General features: G+C 34.6%; 1 protein-coding gene across 1 annotated transcript; it reads right to left on the bottom strand.

Moving 5' to 3' along the window:
* Nucleotides 1-12,646: 12,646 nt before the first annotated feature.
* LOC126660118 (uncharacterized) lies at nucleotides 12,647-14,761 on the bottom strand. The gene is made up of 4 exons (XM_050353456.2): nucleotides 14,326-14,761; nucleotides 14,112-14,252; nucleotides 13,844-14,036; nucleotides 12,647-12,881 (listed from the first exon to the last, which is right to left on the bottom strand). The coding sequence occupies exons 1-4, from the start codon at nucleotides 14,671-14,673 to the stop codon at nucleotides 12,868-12,870; spliced, it is 696 nt and encodes a 231-aa protein (XP_050209413.1). The 5' UTR covers nucleotides 14,674-14,761; the 3' UTR covers nucleotides 12,647-12,867.
* Between the last annotated feature and the right edge of the window lie 5,113 nt (nucleotides 14,762-19,874).

Here is a 19,874-nt window from a genome sequence, read left to right as displayed (position 1 = left end):
TTTAAAATTGTCTTGTAATATACTAATTATTGTATGTTTCTTAAAATATTATTTTAAGGGTCTTCACTTGATTACATAATACAAGATCAGGGTTCTTGGTTGAATAAAAAATAAAGTTTGAGGTCCACAAGTGAAAAACGGTCTTAAAGTTCAGGGTCCACTAATGATCGTTAAGTTTAGCTTCCTAACAACAAACCAACCAACACGTAGAAAAACGAATAACATTTCAATAACGACCAATACACAATAATAAACGGGAATATCATAACTCATAAGCAAACAAACAATTCTTTTCATTTAATCAACCAGCGCAAAAATAGAAATTCTCAGTATTAATCAAATTGCAAAATAAATTTTAACCTAAAAGGTTACAACTGTTGATCCATAACTTTGCACAAAAAAGGTAACTCGAGTGTGTCAACCTTCAGTCTGAACCACTAGACTGCTGCTTCTCCAGGGGTTTATCAACAACTTCACTTTGCAGCACAGCCACTGGTTCACCTGGACTTTCAATCTGCAGCACCTCCACTGGTTCACCGGGACCTTCAATCTGCAGCACCTGCACTAGTTCAGCCTCAGCAACAGCCTGCAGCTCCAATGCATCATCCCCATCTTCAAGTTCTTTCAACTCAAATAATGTGTTTCCAAATACAGGCCTTAGGTTGCACACGTCAACACGGCTAACTTCCTAACATACACATCAACACTACCATCTTCTGCCCCAGCCAGTGCCACGTCCATGACATGGTCATCATTTTCCATAGGAATTAATTCTTCAGTATACATGCCAGCCCGCCTCCAATAATACATTAACAATTCCTGAACCTTCAATTCAAGTAACCACTTATCTAGACTATTTAATCCTATATCCTCAATATGAAATTTTCTGACAGCCACATCCTCATTAAAATAACCAAACCATTCAAAGTCTCCATTGTAGTTCAGAACAATCTCAAATACCTCAAAAAACAATCTTCACTAGGAGCTGCGCAAACCAACAAATTTAAAAATAAACAAACAATTTTCAATTACTGAACCAGTAAAACTCAAACTGAAACAACAACCAATGACAAACTAGAAACAAAATACCCGCAAAAAACAACATCCCATAAAAAAAATCAACCCCAAAATTCAAAATAATCAAAAAAAAATAACAAGAGACCAGAAAATTCATACATTTTCGTTTCTTCGCTTCTCTTTCTCCTTTTCCCAATTTCGTCGTTTTTTTGGATTCCATTTTTTAAAAATTAACAGAGACAGACAAGACAAAAATTTAAAAACACTTCGGTAAATGAGAACCAATGTTGAACAATGGAGGAAGAATGGGGAACAATGCAAGGAAAATGAGAAATAATGAAGGAAAAATGGAAAAGGAGCAAACCTTAGGTCAGTGTCAGCGAAGAAAATGAACGAAGAAGACGAAGAGTGGACGGAAGTGAGGGGAAGTGAGGGGAAGTGAGGGGGAGCGAGTGGGGAAAAGGAAAAGTAAGAGAGAGAAAATAAAAACTTACCGCGGTTACTTTTCATTTAATTTTTTTTTTTTTGAAAAACGTCAACTGACACATTCTTACACAAGCAGCGGATGTCAGACATGCATGCAGGGGGGGGACAGGCGTCGCCAGTTGGTGCCTGAACGAGAAATTGAGTGCCACGTCGACATAAAACGAAAAAAACGGCGATTTTTGGTCTTAGGGGGTTTTGTGAGCGCCGCCTCAAAGATCAGGGGGTTTAGCGCCCGTTTTTAGACATCAGGGGGTTTAGCGCACGTAACCCCAAAGTTGAGGTGCCATGAGTGATTATTAGCCAAATATGTGCTATATAACTAAAGGTCTAATTACTTAAAAAACTCTCACCTTGAAACAATTTTTCGTTTATATTCTGACTTAGAAAAAAGTTCATTTGTACCTTTTTTTTGATTTTTTGTTTTCAATTGTACCCCAAAATTTTATTTTTTGACAATTTAATTAATTAAAGGATGAAAACATTAAAAATAATTAAATAAAAGGGTTATATCATATTTTTTTTATTTAAAAAATACAAATAAGTTAAAAAAATGAAGAATTATTTTAAGTTTTTTCTAAATAAAAAAAGTTCAATTTAGTGCTTCAGGGTAGAGTTGAAAACGAAAAATTAAAAAAAGGGTACAAATGAACTTTTTCCTAGATCATGGTATAAACGAAAAAATATTATAAAGTGGGGTTTTTTTAAATAATTAGACCATAACTAAAAACTAACACCAAAACTAATTTATTTTATTTTTATTTCTTAAGAATCAACATCATTAAGATTTTATTAGTAAAACTAATCGATCGAACCGAATATTTGTTTTGGTTCGATTAAAGTTTAGTTATATACATTTTAGTTACAGTTAGGAAAAATTGGAGAAATAATATTGATTTCTATAGTTTTTTTTAATTTAAAACAATTGAATAGAAAATTTATATATGTTTTTAATAAAAATCATATCTTATTAATCTCTGGCTCGCGTTGGGCTCAGTTTGATTCTAAAAAACAATGATTATGGGCAGGAGTGTGAAAGTGGTAAAATGAGTTGATTGGCTACCGAAAATTTCATAAATGAAGCCCAACCTGATTAAGAGTGTGAAGTTGGATAAGTTCAGTTTTATCAAAAATATAAGAGAAAACTACAAAAATATTACTATTTAAATAAAAAATAACAAAAATACACACCAATCTAATAATTTACATTGATATCAAAAAAAGATAAAAATTTATATATTCTAACCAAACCACTAAATAGGAGACACATGGTACACACATAGCAAAAAAAAAGGTCAAAAACGCGTCTGACACGCGCGTCAGTCACGCGTTAGCGAGTCTCAGCATGTCACAATAATTTAAACATGTATTAGCTATGTATCAAATATGTATCTGTTATGTATCCGGAGTGTGTCACTGATTCATTTTCTCATATTTTTCAAAATAAAAATAAATAAATAAATAAATATATGCGTGTATATATAATATATACACACACATATTATTTTATGTACTATTTATGTGTATATATAATATATTTTAAATTCAAAGATATATGTATCACATGCTTTAAAAACGCATTAATTGCGTTACAAAAAAAATATTATGTATCTATCATATATAAATTGTTTCTAATATGTATTCGATATATGTATTTAAAAAATGTGTCTTCCTATTAAATATTTGATGCTTGCTCTGTCCTTTTATTTTTCCATGTGCGCGAGGTTTTACTTTTTAGCTCAATTTATTGTTTATATTTATAATGTATTTACGATGTATCGGTCGTATTTACAGTGTATTTCAAGATATAAATGATACATCAATAATGTATTAAAATTTTATTATTAATTTTTTTTCTCTATATCTATGATGTATCGATGGTGTATTTATGATGTATCGGTAATGAATTACGATGTATCGATAATGTATCGGTCACTTTAAAATTTATCATATATCGACGATTTATTTATGATGTATCAGATATGTATCTATAATGTATCAGTCATTTCAAAAAAAAATTGAAAATAATCATTTTGAGTTGGAGAGTGATTCTAGAAATTATAATCAATGGCGTATCTACAAAATTTATTTCATTACAATAATAATTAAAAAGAATATGTATCTATGATATATTAATGGTGTATTTATGATGTATCGACGATTTATCTATAATATATCGGCGGTGTATATATATATGATGTATCATGAATTCAATATGTATATATTTTAAAAACAACACTAATACGTTTCAGATGCAGCTCCGCTCCATTTTACACCAGTTGAAGTTAAACTTATACTTACAAATTTATATCAAAAATAAAAATATTTACAATTTTCTACTTTACACAATAAATCAAATCTCATAAATTAATTTAGATACATTTTAGAAACAAGTCAAATGCATTCTAAAAACATCACAGATACGTCTCAGAACCAGCTCAATTATATTTTTAAAATAAAAAAAAAATAGTTCAAACTTCTTGCAAAAAAATAGTTGGAGCACCGAAGCCTGCACAATTATAACCATGATTATTAGAAAAAGAAATAAATTCTCCATTAGTTGACTTGTTTTAGAATATAAAAATACATTTATAAAACATAAATGATACACATTACCAAATTTATTAAAATATATCAAATACAAATACATATCACATACATTTCAAGTAATAAATTTCATAAATCGCCACTTCAATTGGTTAAAACATATAATCAAAGCTTTATCGGATTCAAATCCATTCCAAGTTAAATGATAATCCATCACTCCCAATGCACACCAATTATAACAAATTGCCATGAAAAAAAGTTCAGCTAACATCATAATATGCAAACCAAATTTTTCAAAAGCAATATGCAATAATTAGCACCTAACCACAGCCATGTTATAACTGGTAATGCAAACTAGTATAGATTATAACTGAGTAGAGAAACACACACATCAACAAGAGCAACTGGAGAAACTTACTAGGAACAAATTTAGGAAGAAAAAAATTGAGAATGAGATAGTAAAGTCACCAGCATCTTCTGTGGAGGCTGTTTTGGTCCTTTTGGACGGCGGAGGAAGTCGATCAACCCAACTTCCGAAGAGAAACAATGTTGTTGCATGTATCGTTAATTAATTCTTATTGAAGGGTTAGGGTTAGGGTTGTGAACAAAATCTAAACTTAATAACAAATGCATAATCATCTCACTCACTCTCAGCTCTCTTTACTATCATTCCGATAATAAAAATTTCTCAATTTAGTTCCATTTCTAATCTCTCAAATCTTCTTCACACTCTTTCTCACCAGAAATCCTCTAAACGCCTCTTGGATTTTTACAACAGAGTCTGACTTATTAGGTACAGGCAGCGGATGTTCAGATCCGCCGGAGACGGGATCGTAGCGACTTTCCGAGGCGGCGTTTTGGTCTCGACAGGAGAACGGGAGGTGTATTGTGGATAAGTAAACTTATTAGAGTAGAATGGATAATTATTCATCAAATTGACAGCTTGTTCTGTTAATTAATGGCGGAAGTCAGTTTCTTCAATAATGAAATGGGTCTAAAAAGTAATAATTAAGCCACCTCAGCTATTTGATGTAAAAGACATTTGGTAGAAGAGAAAACTTAAGAGAGTGTTGATATTAGAGTAAAACTATACTGCATTAGTAATTATTGTGTAATTTTCTCAAAATATAAAACAGATTAATTATTTGTTTTTCAAAAATTTAACATTAACAATTAAATTTTAAATTAAAAAGATAATTCCAGCGACCCCTATCCCAAGGGAAAAACATGCCGGAAAATAATTCCGGCGACACCGTGAGTGGAGGCGGCGGTCGACGGTGATGCGTGGAGGCGACCGAAAATCAGTGAGTGCGGTGGGGTTGAATAGTTAAGTTTGATTAGGGTTAGTTTGGTTGGGTTGATTTATATTTTCCTTTGCCTTATTAACTCAATAGGGAAGCTTGAATACGAATTTTTTGTAATTGAAATTTAAGGCATTTTGGGTATTTTAGATTTTTGATAATGTGTCAGTTGACGTGGCGCCGCCAATTTTTTTCTTTTAACTGACATCATATATAAAAGACGGCGCTAGGGGTATTTTGGTCCATAGAGAATTTTATTGATCAAAACGATAATATAAGGGGTTTAGTGTAATTGTTTTTAATTTAGAGAGTTTAGTGTAACGAATTCTAAGTTGAAAGGCCACAGATGATTATTAGCCTAATAAGTTAAATTTAGTTTGAAGTATAACTAAAAACAATAAAAATAAAATAACAAATAAACTTTTGAAATAAAATATTTCTAATAAATAAATTAAAAAATATTTTTAATAAATAAATTAAAAAATGATCCTTTTTTAAATGATCCTTGTTTGGGGGTTGATATGAATCCTAGTTAATGTATGATTGGGTTAGAGTTTGGGTTAATTTGGATGTTCTAATTAATGATCATAAGACTTGCTTAGATTAGCTACCTAAGTATTGTTGTTAGATTAAGATTCACCTTGAGAAAGGGTTTGTTAATTGGAAATAGTTAATTAGATACTTAATTAGTAACATCACGAGAGTGAGTTAGTAATTAAGTGGTCTTTGAGTTGTGATTTATTGTAATTGCTCTAATTAGTTGCGGTTTTGTAACTCTTTGAGGCTCGAAAGAGCGGGAGTTGCGTTTTAGAAACGCTCGGTCCTCGTTTTATGACCCAAGACTCGAATCCCGAAAATGCATGTCCAAGGTGGATTGTTGACCTCCAAACCTCGTTTATCATTTGAATTCTCGTTATTTGTTAATCGCTTTAGGTTTTTATAATTGTTAAATTAGTTGTTGAATTTCAAGTTTAGTGTTTTAGTTCATGTGTTAATTGCTTAGTTTTGATTCAATAGTGATAATTACCAATCATTGCCTTTGTTTGCTTTCCGAATTGAAAATCAAAATAACATTTCGTTCACTTTAAACCTCTTGTCCTTGTGAAATCGATATCCGACTTACGGATTATTACAAGTTGGCTTTTTACTTACAAGTTTTTGGCGCCTCTGAATTTTCCCTTTTTCTAAGAAGCAATTGAAGTTTGGCCGAATGGTGTTGATGGAAACACACCTAACATCGGCCTCTTTCTTTGCTGGAAAGAGACGTTTACCTTCAGTAATCGCCTTTTGTATTACATTTCTAAAGTTGACGCAATTGTTCGTACTATGTCTCCATGAATTATGATACTTGCAGTAGTCTTTTTCTGCCCTCTCTTCAGGTGGTAGGATATCATGTCTCTCGCTCAGAGTGATTTGACCGTCCTTTAACAATGCATCGAATATTTCATCGGCTTTAGTTAGGTCGAACGAATATTCCTTCTGAACAACTACAGTTTTGTTCTTTTTGACAAAACCCGTCTTTCGTAGGGCCGAACTGTCACGACCCATTTTCATGAATCGCGACCGGCGCTAGGGTATGGGTAATGTAGTACCAAAATCCGTAGCTAGCCTTTCATTTAACATAATAACACATAAACCTGCAGAAAACCAATGCTCGGGGGCAACCGAGACTTCAGCCTAAAACTAGCAGTTATAATATTCCACAATTAATATAACATGCTTGTTCAATTCCGAGTCTAAAATAGATTTATCATAATCCAATGTAAATAATATAACATGTCAAAGCAGTATAAACAGTCGAACCAATCCGACAAAACTATAATAAATAATAAAGACATCTAGTCAACTACTGCGGTCTAAGAATAAAAAGGTTTGAATGTTTAAATAAAATAAACAGAACCTCCGGGGAAACAAAGAAACGGAGATCAGCTAACTTGCTCAAATCATAAGCCTGTAAAAATTGGGAAAACAACGGGGTCAGATAATACTGAGATGAGTTTATACCACTATTTACATTTATCAAGTGAAAACCTTTAAAACCGTTAAAAACATTTATAACGATATTACGATTAATAGTTGGAACCCTAATCCACAATTCTAAATAAACAATATAATCCAAAAGGCCTGGTCCCGAGAGCTGAGCTCAATACCGAGTTACCACCGACCACACTTATACCAGAGTCCCGAGTGCTGAGCTACACCGAGTTATTCTACCTGGTCCTGAGAGCTATGCTCACACCGAGTTACCACATTTCCATATATTCCTTACCCATATCAATACCGGTGCGCACGCAGTCCTAATGATGCCCATTAGGTAGCATGTTCCAACTAGTAGCCATAATATAAAAACAGTTCGAAAATATACATACAGTATATATTTAATATTAAAATAACAATTTACTTAATAAAGCGGTAAATAGTAAGTACAAACTCAATACTTGCTAATCCACGTGAATACCGGCAAGCAACTAATCCTGGTTCGCCTCTGGAGCACGAACAATAGACGGGTCTAGACAAATAAAATAATTATTAAAACCAGACCCTAACTCTAGAGAGTACTAGACACCACATAGGACTAGCACAATTAACACGTCGGAAATAAACAAGCCAGAACACACAAAAATACCCATAAGGTAATAAAGCCCAAACAAGATAAGTCTATTGAGTTCTCGCTTTAAAAATCAATATATAAATATTATTTAATATCTTTAAATAATAAATAAATTTCTAACTAGTGGGTTAGCCGAGTTATCTTTAACTACCAAGCTAACCTCACTTGTCGGGTGACCCAAGTCTAACCCGACTCAAAACGTTTATCAAATATAAACCCGAGTTTATATTTATAAAATAATTCCATAAAATAATAAACCATTTTAAAAGTGGAACCCAATAACTTCAAATCAAGTAACCCAAGTTACAACCCAAAAACTAAATTAAATAAGTCATAAAAAGTTTAGAGACTAAATTGTACTTTAGCCAATTAGGGACTAAACTGTACTTTTGTCAAAAAATATCAAAAATCAATTTTATTGCTTTTGTTTATAATTAAGACAAAATATAAGGTAACTAACCAAAAATCCACTTAATTAAGTTATAAATTAAGTTCAGGGGCTAAATTGTAATTTAGCCAACTTTTGACAAAACGACATTTGAAGGCAAATATAATTGCCCGAGTAATTATATCGACTTAACAATAAAAAAATTTATCGTTTTCAACATTAAAATTTATAAATCAAAATAAAATCCAAACCATTAAGTAAAGTTTAACTTTAAGGATATACTTGATTTATACAAAACAATGAATGACCAAAGAAAACCTTTCACCATCTCTAACAATTCAAATTAAACAACCCGCCCCCCTGTTCATCATCTTCTTCGTTTTACATAACTCAGAAACAAGAAAATGATTTACTAAACTTTCAAACAATGATTTATACAATATCTTAATGGTTCAATCTAATAATTTCTTGATTTCAAAAGCTTCAAACATGAAAACAAGATAACGCGAAACGATATCAATCCACCGTGCCGATTCGTTTTAAAACGAAGAACCAAGTTTCTGGAGATGATGAAACGACTCCAAACTGAGTCTAATCAACTAGCAACTAACATACTCAGCGATTCATAACAATAAATGAATGAAACAAGGCCAAGCATCAAGAAGGGAATCGGCAGAATTAATAACAAACACAAACAGTACAGAGAACGTACCAAGCGACGAAACGGCAGAGATAAACACGAGATCGGCGGCACACCGTCAAGCGTAAAAGAGATAGGGACTCGAAGGTATGAGAGTCTAGAATCTCCGGGATCAAACGAAAATAATTTCGATCTAGAAACGATAACAAACGAACCAATAAACTGCAAGTTGTACATAAGTTTAAAACTGGATTCAAACCGAACGATACAACGACGATGGCTCAAACGAAGGAAATAACGTACCGTTAAGCGAACACAAAAAAGAGAAACGTAGATAATCGAGTCCACAACGTCTGAGATCAAGCGGAATCAATTTCGATCTAAAAACGAGCAAGAACGATCAACAATACGGAATATCGTTCAAAGGTAAAATCTGGAAATTATAGGAATAATGAACACTTACTGAACAGCGACCTTTGGAGGATGATTACGGCTTCAAAACTCAGTGAATGAACAAAAGCAAAGCGGCTAGGTTTTTCGTTTAGAAAGCGTTTATAAATATCGAACGAATTTAGGTTAAAAACGAGCTGGAAGTTGGCGGCTCAACAAACTCCTAAGGGGAGTTGGAGTCTCGTACGAGACTATGCGGGGGATTCTCAGGTCTCTTACGAGACCTGGTTTCCTCTTTGGTTCAACCATAAAACTGAACCGAACCTTAAATCGAACCACAAAAACCGAAAACGCTCCAAATTATTTCCGAACTTATAAAATTAAATATCGAAATTTCACGGGGTATTACACGAACACTCTAACGGTTTCGTGCCCAAGAATTCGGCCATGTTCATCTCATCTTCAGTACTACTGTCTTCACCATCAGATACCAAAGCTATGTCTAACTGATCTTTGTAATAGGTCCCTTTGGACGCTCCTCGCCTTTGGTCTTTCTCCTACAGTAATCGCTCATATCCGGCCACCCTATTTGTCAATTCAAAGAGATCACAGAATCTGTGTCCCTCAAAATGTTCCCTCATGGTAAAACTCATTCCCTTGATCACCATGGGTACGCAATCGGCCTCTGTCATATTAGTGGAGCATCTTGTCCTCAGGTTCCGGAAGCGGCCGATATATTTCTCGACAGTCTCATTCGGCAACTGAGAATTTTGAGCTAAATCGGCCAGTGTAACGTCTGGAGGGGCCCTGCAGAACTCCTCATGGAACATCGTCTCCAGATCTTTCCATGTTTCGACCGAATTCGGGGTAAGACGAGAATACCACGTGAATGCCATCTTGGTCAACGAACTGGAGAAAAGCCTTAATTTTCAGAAGTCATAGGCTGCCGCCTCTCCTCATTGGGCCGAGAAACGAGCTACGTGTTCTACCGCTGCCTGTCCCCGTTCTTCCCCTGAGAACAAACTAAACTCGGGTACTTTATAACCTATAGGAAAGGTATAGAGCTTGTCAATCCAATCAGGGTATGGCTTCATGTACGATGGGCGAGACATCGGCCTTAGGTCTACTCCCATCTTCTCCAACATTTCCATCAGCTGACCCTGATTGTAAAAGTTCGACCTTTCGGGAGCCGTTATCTGTTCGCCCAACGGTGTCTCCTGAGGATATCCAGACGCATTCCCTTCTACAATCCTTGATGCCCCTTGCGTAGCTGAGGTACTTGTGTGGTTCGCCTCTCCTCTACTAGCTGAATCCATTACTAGTTTCGTCAGAACCTTGACAGATCCATAAGCATATCTCAGCTTGCTGGGTTGCTGCACATGTTTGGCCGAACTTCCCTGACCGCCAAACCTTCTCGGAGTTGGGAATTGTTCAGCCCTTCTATAACCTTGATCGGTCACTAGCTGACCCGAAAAGATTTTGCCCAAGTTTTCCATCGCCTTTGTCATGCCGTCCAAATTGTTATGTAGCTGCCTCTGGACTACTACTTGGTCATCCATTATATTTTTCATCACACCAGACATTTGGGTCATTACTCCGTCAAACATTTGCTTGTTCTCTTGAGCGATCTCCTCCCTCAAAGTTAAGAGGTCGGCCTGTGATAGAGAAGGACGAGCCATAGGAAGTTGGCGAGAATAGTCGTCCAAATCGTCCTCTTTTCCGACATCGGTCGTTTTGGCCGAAGTTTCAGTCCCACCAGTAGCATGAAGGGTGATTACCTTCGTCTGCTGCTGCTTATCTTTTCCGGCCATGTCGTCTGAATCATTTGAATATGATTCTTCTGTATACTCTAGATACCTTTCCAGCTGAAGTCGGCGTTGAGACTGAATTCAGGTGTGCCAATAATCGTCTTTATGCCTCGCTTTTGTGCTAATCATAAACTGATGTCCCCAGTGGAGTCGCTAAAAGATGTTCGCATAGAAATAATCCTAGCTCGAATCTTTGAATTTATAAGTGGGATCGGTCTAAGGTTTGATGCTTTAACGAAACTGTAAAAAAGATCTTCACAGGGCTTCTTGGTTAAACAGGTTAACTGATTTAAACTAACAAGTATTAACCTGGGAGTTGAGAAACTCAAGCGAGATTAATATCAGATCTACTTTTAAGTTAAAACAATCCGGAGATTGTAAGATAAAAAACATTGAACTTGATTTTTTATTGATTTAAATGGTAAGAAATACACAATGAATACTCTGAGCTACTTATAGCTCCACAAATCAAGAGTCCTAATTTAAATCTCATTAATACTCCTAAAGAAGAAGAATGCTAATGAGCCTCAAACTCTTATTAAAAATGTTGTAAATCAAACCAAATGGTTTTTATTGGGCCTTTAATTTCTAATAAGCCCAATCACAGCCCTAACTCATATCAATCTTTTGGGCCGGTGTAAACAGTTCAATATTTAGTATAACAAAATTTAGAGATTGACATTATATGTAATTTACTGTTTATGATTGTATTTTCTCATTTAATAAAGTATTCTGCATCATATATGATATGGGTTCCTAAAAAACGATAATAGCTCAAACCATTCATTAACATAAGGCAAAACAAATTGAAAATTTGTTGTTATAAACCTATTAAAACTATAGGTCCAACATGCATACGTAATTGGTTAAAACTTCATACATTTTTACTAAATACCATAGAAAAATTAATATTAATAGTGATCTCTAATCTTGAAAAATCAGATTCCTTAATAAACTTATTCTACCTGCGAAGGAAATAACTTACAGATAAACATGGCTTTCTAGATCTGTAATCAAACTTGCTTCGACTCGAGCAAAACAACTCACGCATGTAGCCTGTTTTGTCTATCAGTTAGCTTTCTTTTATATACGTAGATAAAGGTTGATAAAAATACAGAAGAATAAATAAAGAAAGAGTAAGTTTATTTTCAAGATCAAATGAAAAGTTGCAACTGTAGTAACGTAATAACATTTTTATAAAGAAGTACATATATTCTTGCATTCTTGCATACTTACCTAAATAATAAAAAAATTTACAAATACTATCTCAAGAATAATATATTATCCATGTTTAGGAAAAAGAGTAGCATCAAACCATATTTAATTTGATTTAGCAAGATAACCTAATCCATGTAGGACTTAATTCGCCAGCTGAAATAAAGTTGCATCAAACCTAAGGCTTCAAATACTGTGTTAAATATAACAATCCTAGTATCAAAGATCTGAGCCGAGCAATAATCATCACCTAAAACATAAATATTACATATAGATAATAAGTTCAAATTGGATAAAGTTAATAACATCCAGAAAGTCTTGCAAAAAGTAGAACTATGTTATGCCATCCTAATACTAACACACATCACAGATCATGGATATGGCCATCAGCAAACGTATATATAAATAGAAATCTGGCTGACATGTCCACAATTCACAAACATCTTCTGTCATCTTGATGAATACGATTAAGCTTGGATAGCTGCCAAGAAATCAAAAACGCAAATTATACTGTCAACAGATAGCAAACAAAGTCTCTATGTTATTTAGATTTAATTTAGCGTATCTAAAATTGAATATTATTAAAGTAATGTAACGCTAGCAAAGAACAGATAACCGTAGACAAGCTATTTTCCTAATTCTGTTGGAAGAGGAGAAAGGGATAATAGAAAAATATAATGATAGAGCTTAAATATGAAAACAGAAAATAGCTTAAGACTCTCAAAAAACTAACTATGATTTGCATAGTCGTCTATCCCCAAGGTTACGAGCAACGGATAAATCCAATTGATTATTCATATCTAACGCTACGAGAAGAAGTCAGGTGGCGGATTACTTGCACTAAGGCACCACAAAGTCGAGAGCTGAACGTAGAGTTACGGATGCCGGGGAATCAAGTATGAAACTATCAACAACATTGATGGACCATTAAGCACAGGCATGGAGTAATCAAATTAAATCCAGAAAAACAAATACTTTATTTGGTACTGTAGTGTAGGACTTGTTGATTTTTACACAGAAATACTTGTCAATTATATGAAATTGACATTCTTTAATAACGATGACAGTTTCATGCGTTAGCATAATCAGGTTGCGAAATCAAAAAGCAGAGTTGCGTGGGTATCATCACAAGACATGAATTAATTTTAGCACTGTCCAATGCATTCATTAAAAGACATGCAATTTTTGTAAAAGAGCTTGCACCAAGCAGCAGCAGGATCAAATACATGGACTACAAACTTAGAAATGATGACATCGAACAGTCTAGTTTCCACCTAAAACAGAAAAAAAGATGGCTGAACAATTATCGAACCTTTAACAGCCAAACATTAGAATAAGTTAGGTAAGAAGTTGTTTATGCTGCTGAGTTCGAAAAAGAATAGGCAAAGTGATAATTAAGAGCTTTCTCATAAAAACAAATGATCATACAGAAAATATTAGTACCTGTACTATCTCCACTTGGTTTAAGCCTGAACAATTCGACTCGAACCATGCCAGTAGACACATTGTAAAACATCTGTGATTGATAAGTGTCCAGCTTTTCTGTAGTCTTGTTTCTAGCTATAAAGGTTACCCAATAATGAATGCATCCTGTAAAAATTGCCTTAGTCACCTCCACAAATTCCAAATTTTCACCCTGCATGCCAAAAATCCATGATGCAGTGACATGAATTTGAACAAAAATAGCATTAAAAGTCCTCTTAATACTGACCTTCTCCTCGTTGCGATGCTTAATTACAACAATGAGAGCATCAATGCATTCCGTAAGAAGAGCATCATTGAAATTCTTCACATCAATTTCGTTTCTACCACCAATATGATTCGTAGGGGGATCCTTTCCGAGATCAAAACCCTAAATAAAACAGAGAGAAGCAAGTAAGCATAAGCTAAACACAATGACATTAGCATATTCATTATAATCTTACATCAGACTCCTCCAGAATTCTGCAATACTCCCGCATTTTATTTCTTTCTTCCTCGTTTTCAAAACCAGCAAAATAAGCTTCGGCAGATTTAGCAGCAGCAGCTTTAGCGGCAGCTTTAGCGGCAGCTTTAGCGGCAGCAGCTTCACCGCCTTCAGAAGCAGCAGCATCTTCACCGCCTTCAGAATCAGTATCGTCTTCGCTAGCATCATCATCAGAAGCATCATCATCAGAAGCATCTGCCTCTCCGCTGCTTTCAGAATCCTTCTTCTCCTCGTCATCAAAATCAGCCTTTCGCTTCAGCCTTTCATGATCAGCATCAATGTTCAACTCCGACACGATGTTAGCCATGATTTCTTACAAACCCTAGAAAATACAATTTGGGGATTTTGATTTTGAGTTTGTGCCGTGTTTTAGGCGTGTCCTTTTTTTTATTATACTATTATACTTTATACATGAAACCTAAAGAAAAAACGACATCAAGGACAAACGGCACAAAAATGAAAGCAAAATGGATATGGTGCACACTTAAGATGATAGTGTATATATTTTATTTTGAATTTTATAAAAAAATTGTTATATATAGATGAATTATGTGTATTTGTAATTTAAAGACATATAGTGTAATAAAATGAATTAAAACTTCATATATGCAAAATTTTAAAAATTAAAAATGATAAAGTGGGCTTATAACTTAATTTTTTTCTTCACAGTAAAATATAATTATTAACTTAGCTATATAAAGAGTAAAGAGGAAATTAGACCCTCCACTGTCACAACCCATTTTAATTTGAAAAATACAGTTTCCGTTTAGCGTGTTGAAAAATACTGTGTTTAATTGTTACATACGTTCTGCAGTTGCAAAATTATATTTTAAATCTTCTCCTCTTCTCGTAACATTTCAGATCTGATAATAACAAAACGAAACGGAGATGGACACGGAGACGGCGGACGTGGTTGAAGCGGCAGAGGAATCAAAACACAGCGAATTTGGCGGCGACGAAGATAGAGAAAAGGATTTGATTATGTAATATTTTTGCATTAACTTGACCTTATTGGAATTTTTTTTTTTTTGAACTTTTGTCCAATAAAAAAGGTCAAATTAATGCTATGGGGTACAATTGAAACGAAAAAAATACAAATTAGGGTACAATTGACCAGTTTTCAACGACATGATAGAATTGAAAAAAAACAAGTTAAAAGGTCGGGGTTTTTTAAGGGATTAGGCTTTTTTTTTATCGGAAAAAACAAACTTGTTGACCGCGTTCGTCTTTTCTGATGAACAAATCTATATGGGTCTTCATCGGAGAACAACTTAGGGGGTTTACTGGCTATTAGAGAATTTTGTAATAGGGGTCTAAAGTCATATGCCATGTTTAATTAATAGCTAAAATATAGATATGCTAATTAATTTTAAATGAATTAATTTTCTATGTATTTTAATATCAATTAAACAACATTTCAATATATTCTAACCCGTCAAATTGGGATCCAATTCGGAATTTTTCTTGTGAGGTGTTGAGAAAGAATCGGATAATATAAAATTAATTAAATCATTTGCGATATCAATAAAGTATTATTTATAAATACATTATGAGCAAATCATTTAGATACTTCTCACATGTACCATAATTTAGAATTTCAAACTTGAAGACGAATAGATCGTCGTGAAATGGCGGCAGGTTTGGGGGTGATGGGCAGTGGGTGGTCGCATGTGTGAAGGTGGCGGAAATATGTGGAGTGGAGGAGGCCGAAGTGGGTGGCAGCGGAGGTGAGGGATGGTAGAATATTAGGATTCTTTAATTTTTAATTTTTTAAATTATTTTGGTTTTTCTATTTTTCGTTTTTTTAATAACGTGTCAGATGACATGGAGCTGATTGTGCGTTTGTTTTTTAAATGTCACTTCAACATTATTGTTCCTTATAAAAATACACATATCATTGAGTATTTGCATATTTACCTAAATAATAAAAAAAAGGCTTAATTCCTTTCAAAACCCCCGCCTTTCACTTTTTTTCGTTTATACTCTAACCTTGTAAAAACACTATATGTACCCAATTTTGGATTTTTATAATTCATCTCTACCCAAAATCATTAATTTGTACTCTTTTTATTTGAAAAAGAGTTTAAAACAATCATTTATTTTTAACCTATATACTAATTAGATATTAATGCTATTAATAGTACAAAAATGTCATTTTCTTTAAAAAAAATTAAAAATAATAATATTTTTTTTAATTTTTTTTTTAAATATTTCCGAAACCGCTGCCGCTCTTTTTCATCGGAGAAGAAGCGATGAGAAGGAGCGGCGGTCGCTCCTTCTCCAAAAGTGGAGAAGGAGGAGCAGCTCCTTCTCCGAATCGGAGAAGGAGCGAGCCTTTTTGGAGAAGGAGCAGCAGCGACGGTTCCACGTTGGTTCCAGATTTTTTTTTAATTCTTTTTAATTTATTTTATTATTTTATAAAATTAACAAATTAATTAATTATTAGGATATATTTGATTATTTTTTTAAGTTTAAGGACTTGTTTGTATTTTTTTAAAAAAAATATGATATAAACTCTTTTCCAAATGAAATGAGTACAACTTAATGTTCCGTACAAAAAAAGAAGGGCTAACGTTCCGTACAAAAAAAAATGTTTTATTTCCCTTTAACTCCGAGGCTGCAAAGATTGTACGCTTCCAAAGCCACAACTAAACATATAACATGGCACGCTGAACATGAAATGGAAGACGAGAAGATGTGTCATCCTTCTAACTCTCCGGCTTGACGGTTCAGTGAGTTGCATACAGATTTTGCTGATGAAACAAGAAATATCAGGCTAGGATTATGTACTGACGGGTTTCAACCATTTGGTAGTTTTGGGAAAAATTATTCTTCCTGGCCAATTATTGTGACGCCGTATAATCTGCCTCCTGGCATGTGCATGAAGGATGAGTTTATGTTTCTAACAATACTTGTCCCGGGACCCGGAAATCCAAAAAACCATATGGATATTTTCTTGCAGCCATTAATAGCAGAGTTGAATCAGTTGTGGGAATCTGGAATCCGGACGTATGACATTAAAAAACGGCAGAATTTTCAAATGAGGGTGGCGCTTATGTGGACAATTAATGACTTTCCCGCTTATTCAATGTTGTCTGGTTGGAGCACATCAGGAAGATTGGCATGTCCGCATTGTATGGAAAATACTGAGGCTTTCACGTTGCCCGAGAGTGGTAAACAATCCTGGTTTGATTGTCACAGAAAGTTTTTACCTACAGGTCACCATTTTCGTCGGAATGTTACCGAATTCCAAAAAGGCAAACAAGTAAGGCAACAATTTGGAGGTGTGAGGACTGTAGATGAAGTGTTAGCAGAGGTGGACAGTCTGGGGTTTAAGAGGGCCTATGAGAATGATGCTAAGGCTACGAATGATGAACTATCTAAAGGCCGTGGTTGGAACCGAAAAAGTATATTTTGGAATTTACCGTATTGGAGGAAAAATGTGATCCGGCATAATCTCGATGTCATGCATATTGAGAAAAATGTATTTGACAACGTTTTTAATACCTAGTGAGACGAAAGATACGGCAAAATCTCGGGCAGAGTTGAATAAAATTTGTGATCGTCCTGGCCTGGAACAAGATGAGGAAACTGGTAGATATCCACAGGCTTTGTATGCTTTGGACAGAGATTTAAAAAAGATTTTGTTAAAATGGATTCAAAAGTTAAAGTTTCCGGATGGTTATGTGTCCAACTTGTCTAGGTGCGTTGATTTAAACAGTTTAAAGATGGTGGACATGAAAAGTCATGATTGTCATGTCTTCATGCAACGACTTTTGCCAATTGCTCTTCGGGAGCTTTTTCCAGCAGAAGTGTGGGAGCCTTTAACAGAGTTGAGTATATTCTTCAGAGAGTTAACTGCCACATCGCTGAAAAAGGCAGATCTTCAGAGATTAGAGCTTGATATCCCGAAGATACTGTGCAAGTTGGAACGTATATTTCCGCCGAGTTTTTTTGATTCGATGGAACATCTCCTCGTACACCTTCCATACGAAGCTATGATGGCAGGACCTGTTCAGTATCGTTGGATGTATCCGTTTGAAAGGTGATATATTTAAAGTTCTATTTCGTCAACCGATAATTAGGTAAATGAACTAATTATATGATTCTGCAGATACCTGAGAAAACTCAAAAATAAGGTTTCGAATAAAGGCAGAGTGGAAGGAAGCATTAGCAGCGGATATCTACTAGAGGAAACAGCAAAATTTGCATCTTTTTATTTCAAGGATGGTGATCCGATGGTACCATGTCGGATGCAAAGAAATGAAGTTTGCAAAATGGACGTTGATGATGATTTCGACAGATTATCTATTTTCAAACCGAAAGGGCGACCTGTAGGTGCTTGTCGGAACAGATATCTGGATGATGCTGAATATGTTGCTGCCCGAAGCTACATCCTTTTGAATTGCCCTGAAATCGAACCTTACAGAGAGTAAGTCTTAAAATACAAATTTAAGTTAAGTATTGAAGAATTTGATACAAATTGTATTAATTCGCTCGTATTCTTGTAAAAAGAGTTTTTGAAGGCGAGTTGTATGAATTCAACCCCGAAATTACACAGACCGAAGTTGTAGTCAAGTTGGAGAGGGAATTCGCCTTTTGGTTCGAGCAATATGTAAGTATTAATGTTGTTTTATCGTCATAGTTGTATATATTATCGTGTTGATCCGTATAATAATTGTGCTACAGGTGAAAGACCCAACTGTCTGTATCAATCCCTATATTCTAAGTCTTGCAAAAGGACCGCTTAGATCGGTCAAAACATTCGAGGGGTACTGTGTGAACGGGTTTAAATTCAATACTGAAGAATATGGGGAGGATCGGGTTACAATGAATAGCGGAGTTTGTGTAAAAGGATCACTCTACGGTCCAGCTGAAAGCGACTTTTTATGGAGTGTTGACTGACATTATTGAGTTAGAGTATCCAGCTCTACCAATAAAGAGGACAGTTTTATTTAAATGTAATTGGTTTGATCCTACAAAAACGGTTGGTATGTTAGTCCATCCTCGGTATAACATAGTCGATGTTAATCACAGAAAGAGATACAACAAATACGAACCTTTCATTTTAGCTGAACAGTCCGATCAAGTACATTACTTACCTTATCCTAGCAAAAAGCGGGACAAGAAAGATTGGTGGGCAGTATGCAAGATAAAAGCTCGCGCTGAGCTAGACATGCCTGAAACAACTGTTCCAGCTTTCCAAGATGATAGTGCAGAACATCCGCTCGATGTCATAACGAATGACGACCCGACAAATTTAGTTGATCCGAATGGCGAGGCGGACGAGGCTGCATTACACAACCCTCCAATAGTAGAGACGGAAGATGATTATCCACCATCCTCATCAGACGATGATGACATTGGAGCGGAAGATGATATAGAAATTGCATGATTTGTTTTAATGTTATTTCTATAGAATTTTGACTTTTATTTACGTTTGTTGATGTAGTAACTTTATTTTGTTAAAAAAATATGTGTTATGGTTTTTATAATAGATGTGATTAT

The sequence above is a fragment of the Mercurialis annua genome, linkage group LG8 (genome assembly GCF_937616625.2).
Source record: "Mercurialis annua linkage group LG8, ddMerAnnu1.2, whole genome shotgun sequence".
Lineage (NCBI taxonomy): Eukaryota > Viridiplantae > Streptophyta > Magnoliopsida > Malpighiales > Euphorbiaceae > Mercurialis > Mercurialis annua.
Note: the sequence above shows the minus strand (reverse complement) of the source record. Positions and strands in the feature narration are given on the sequence as shown.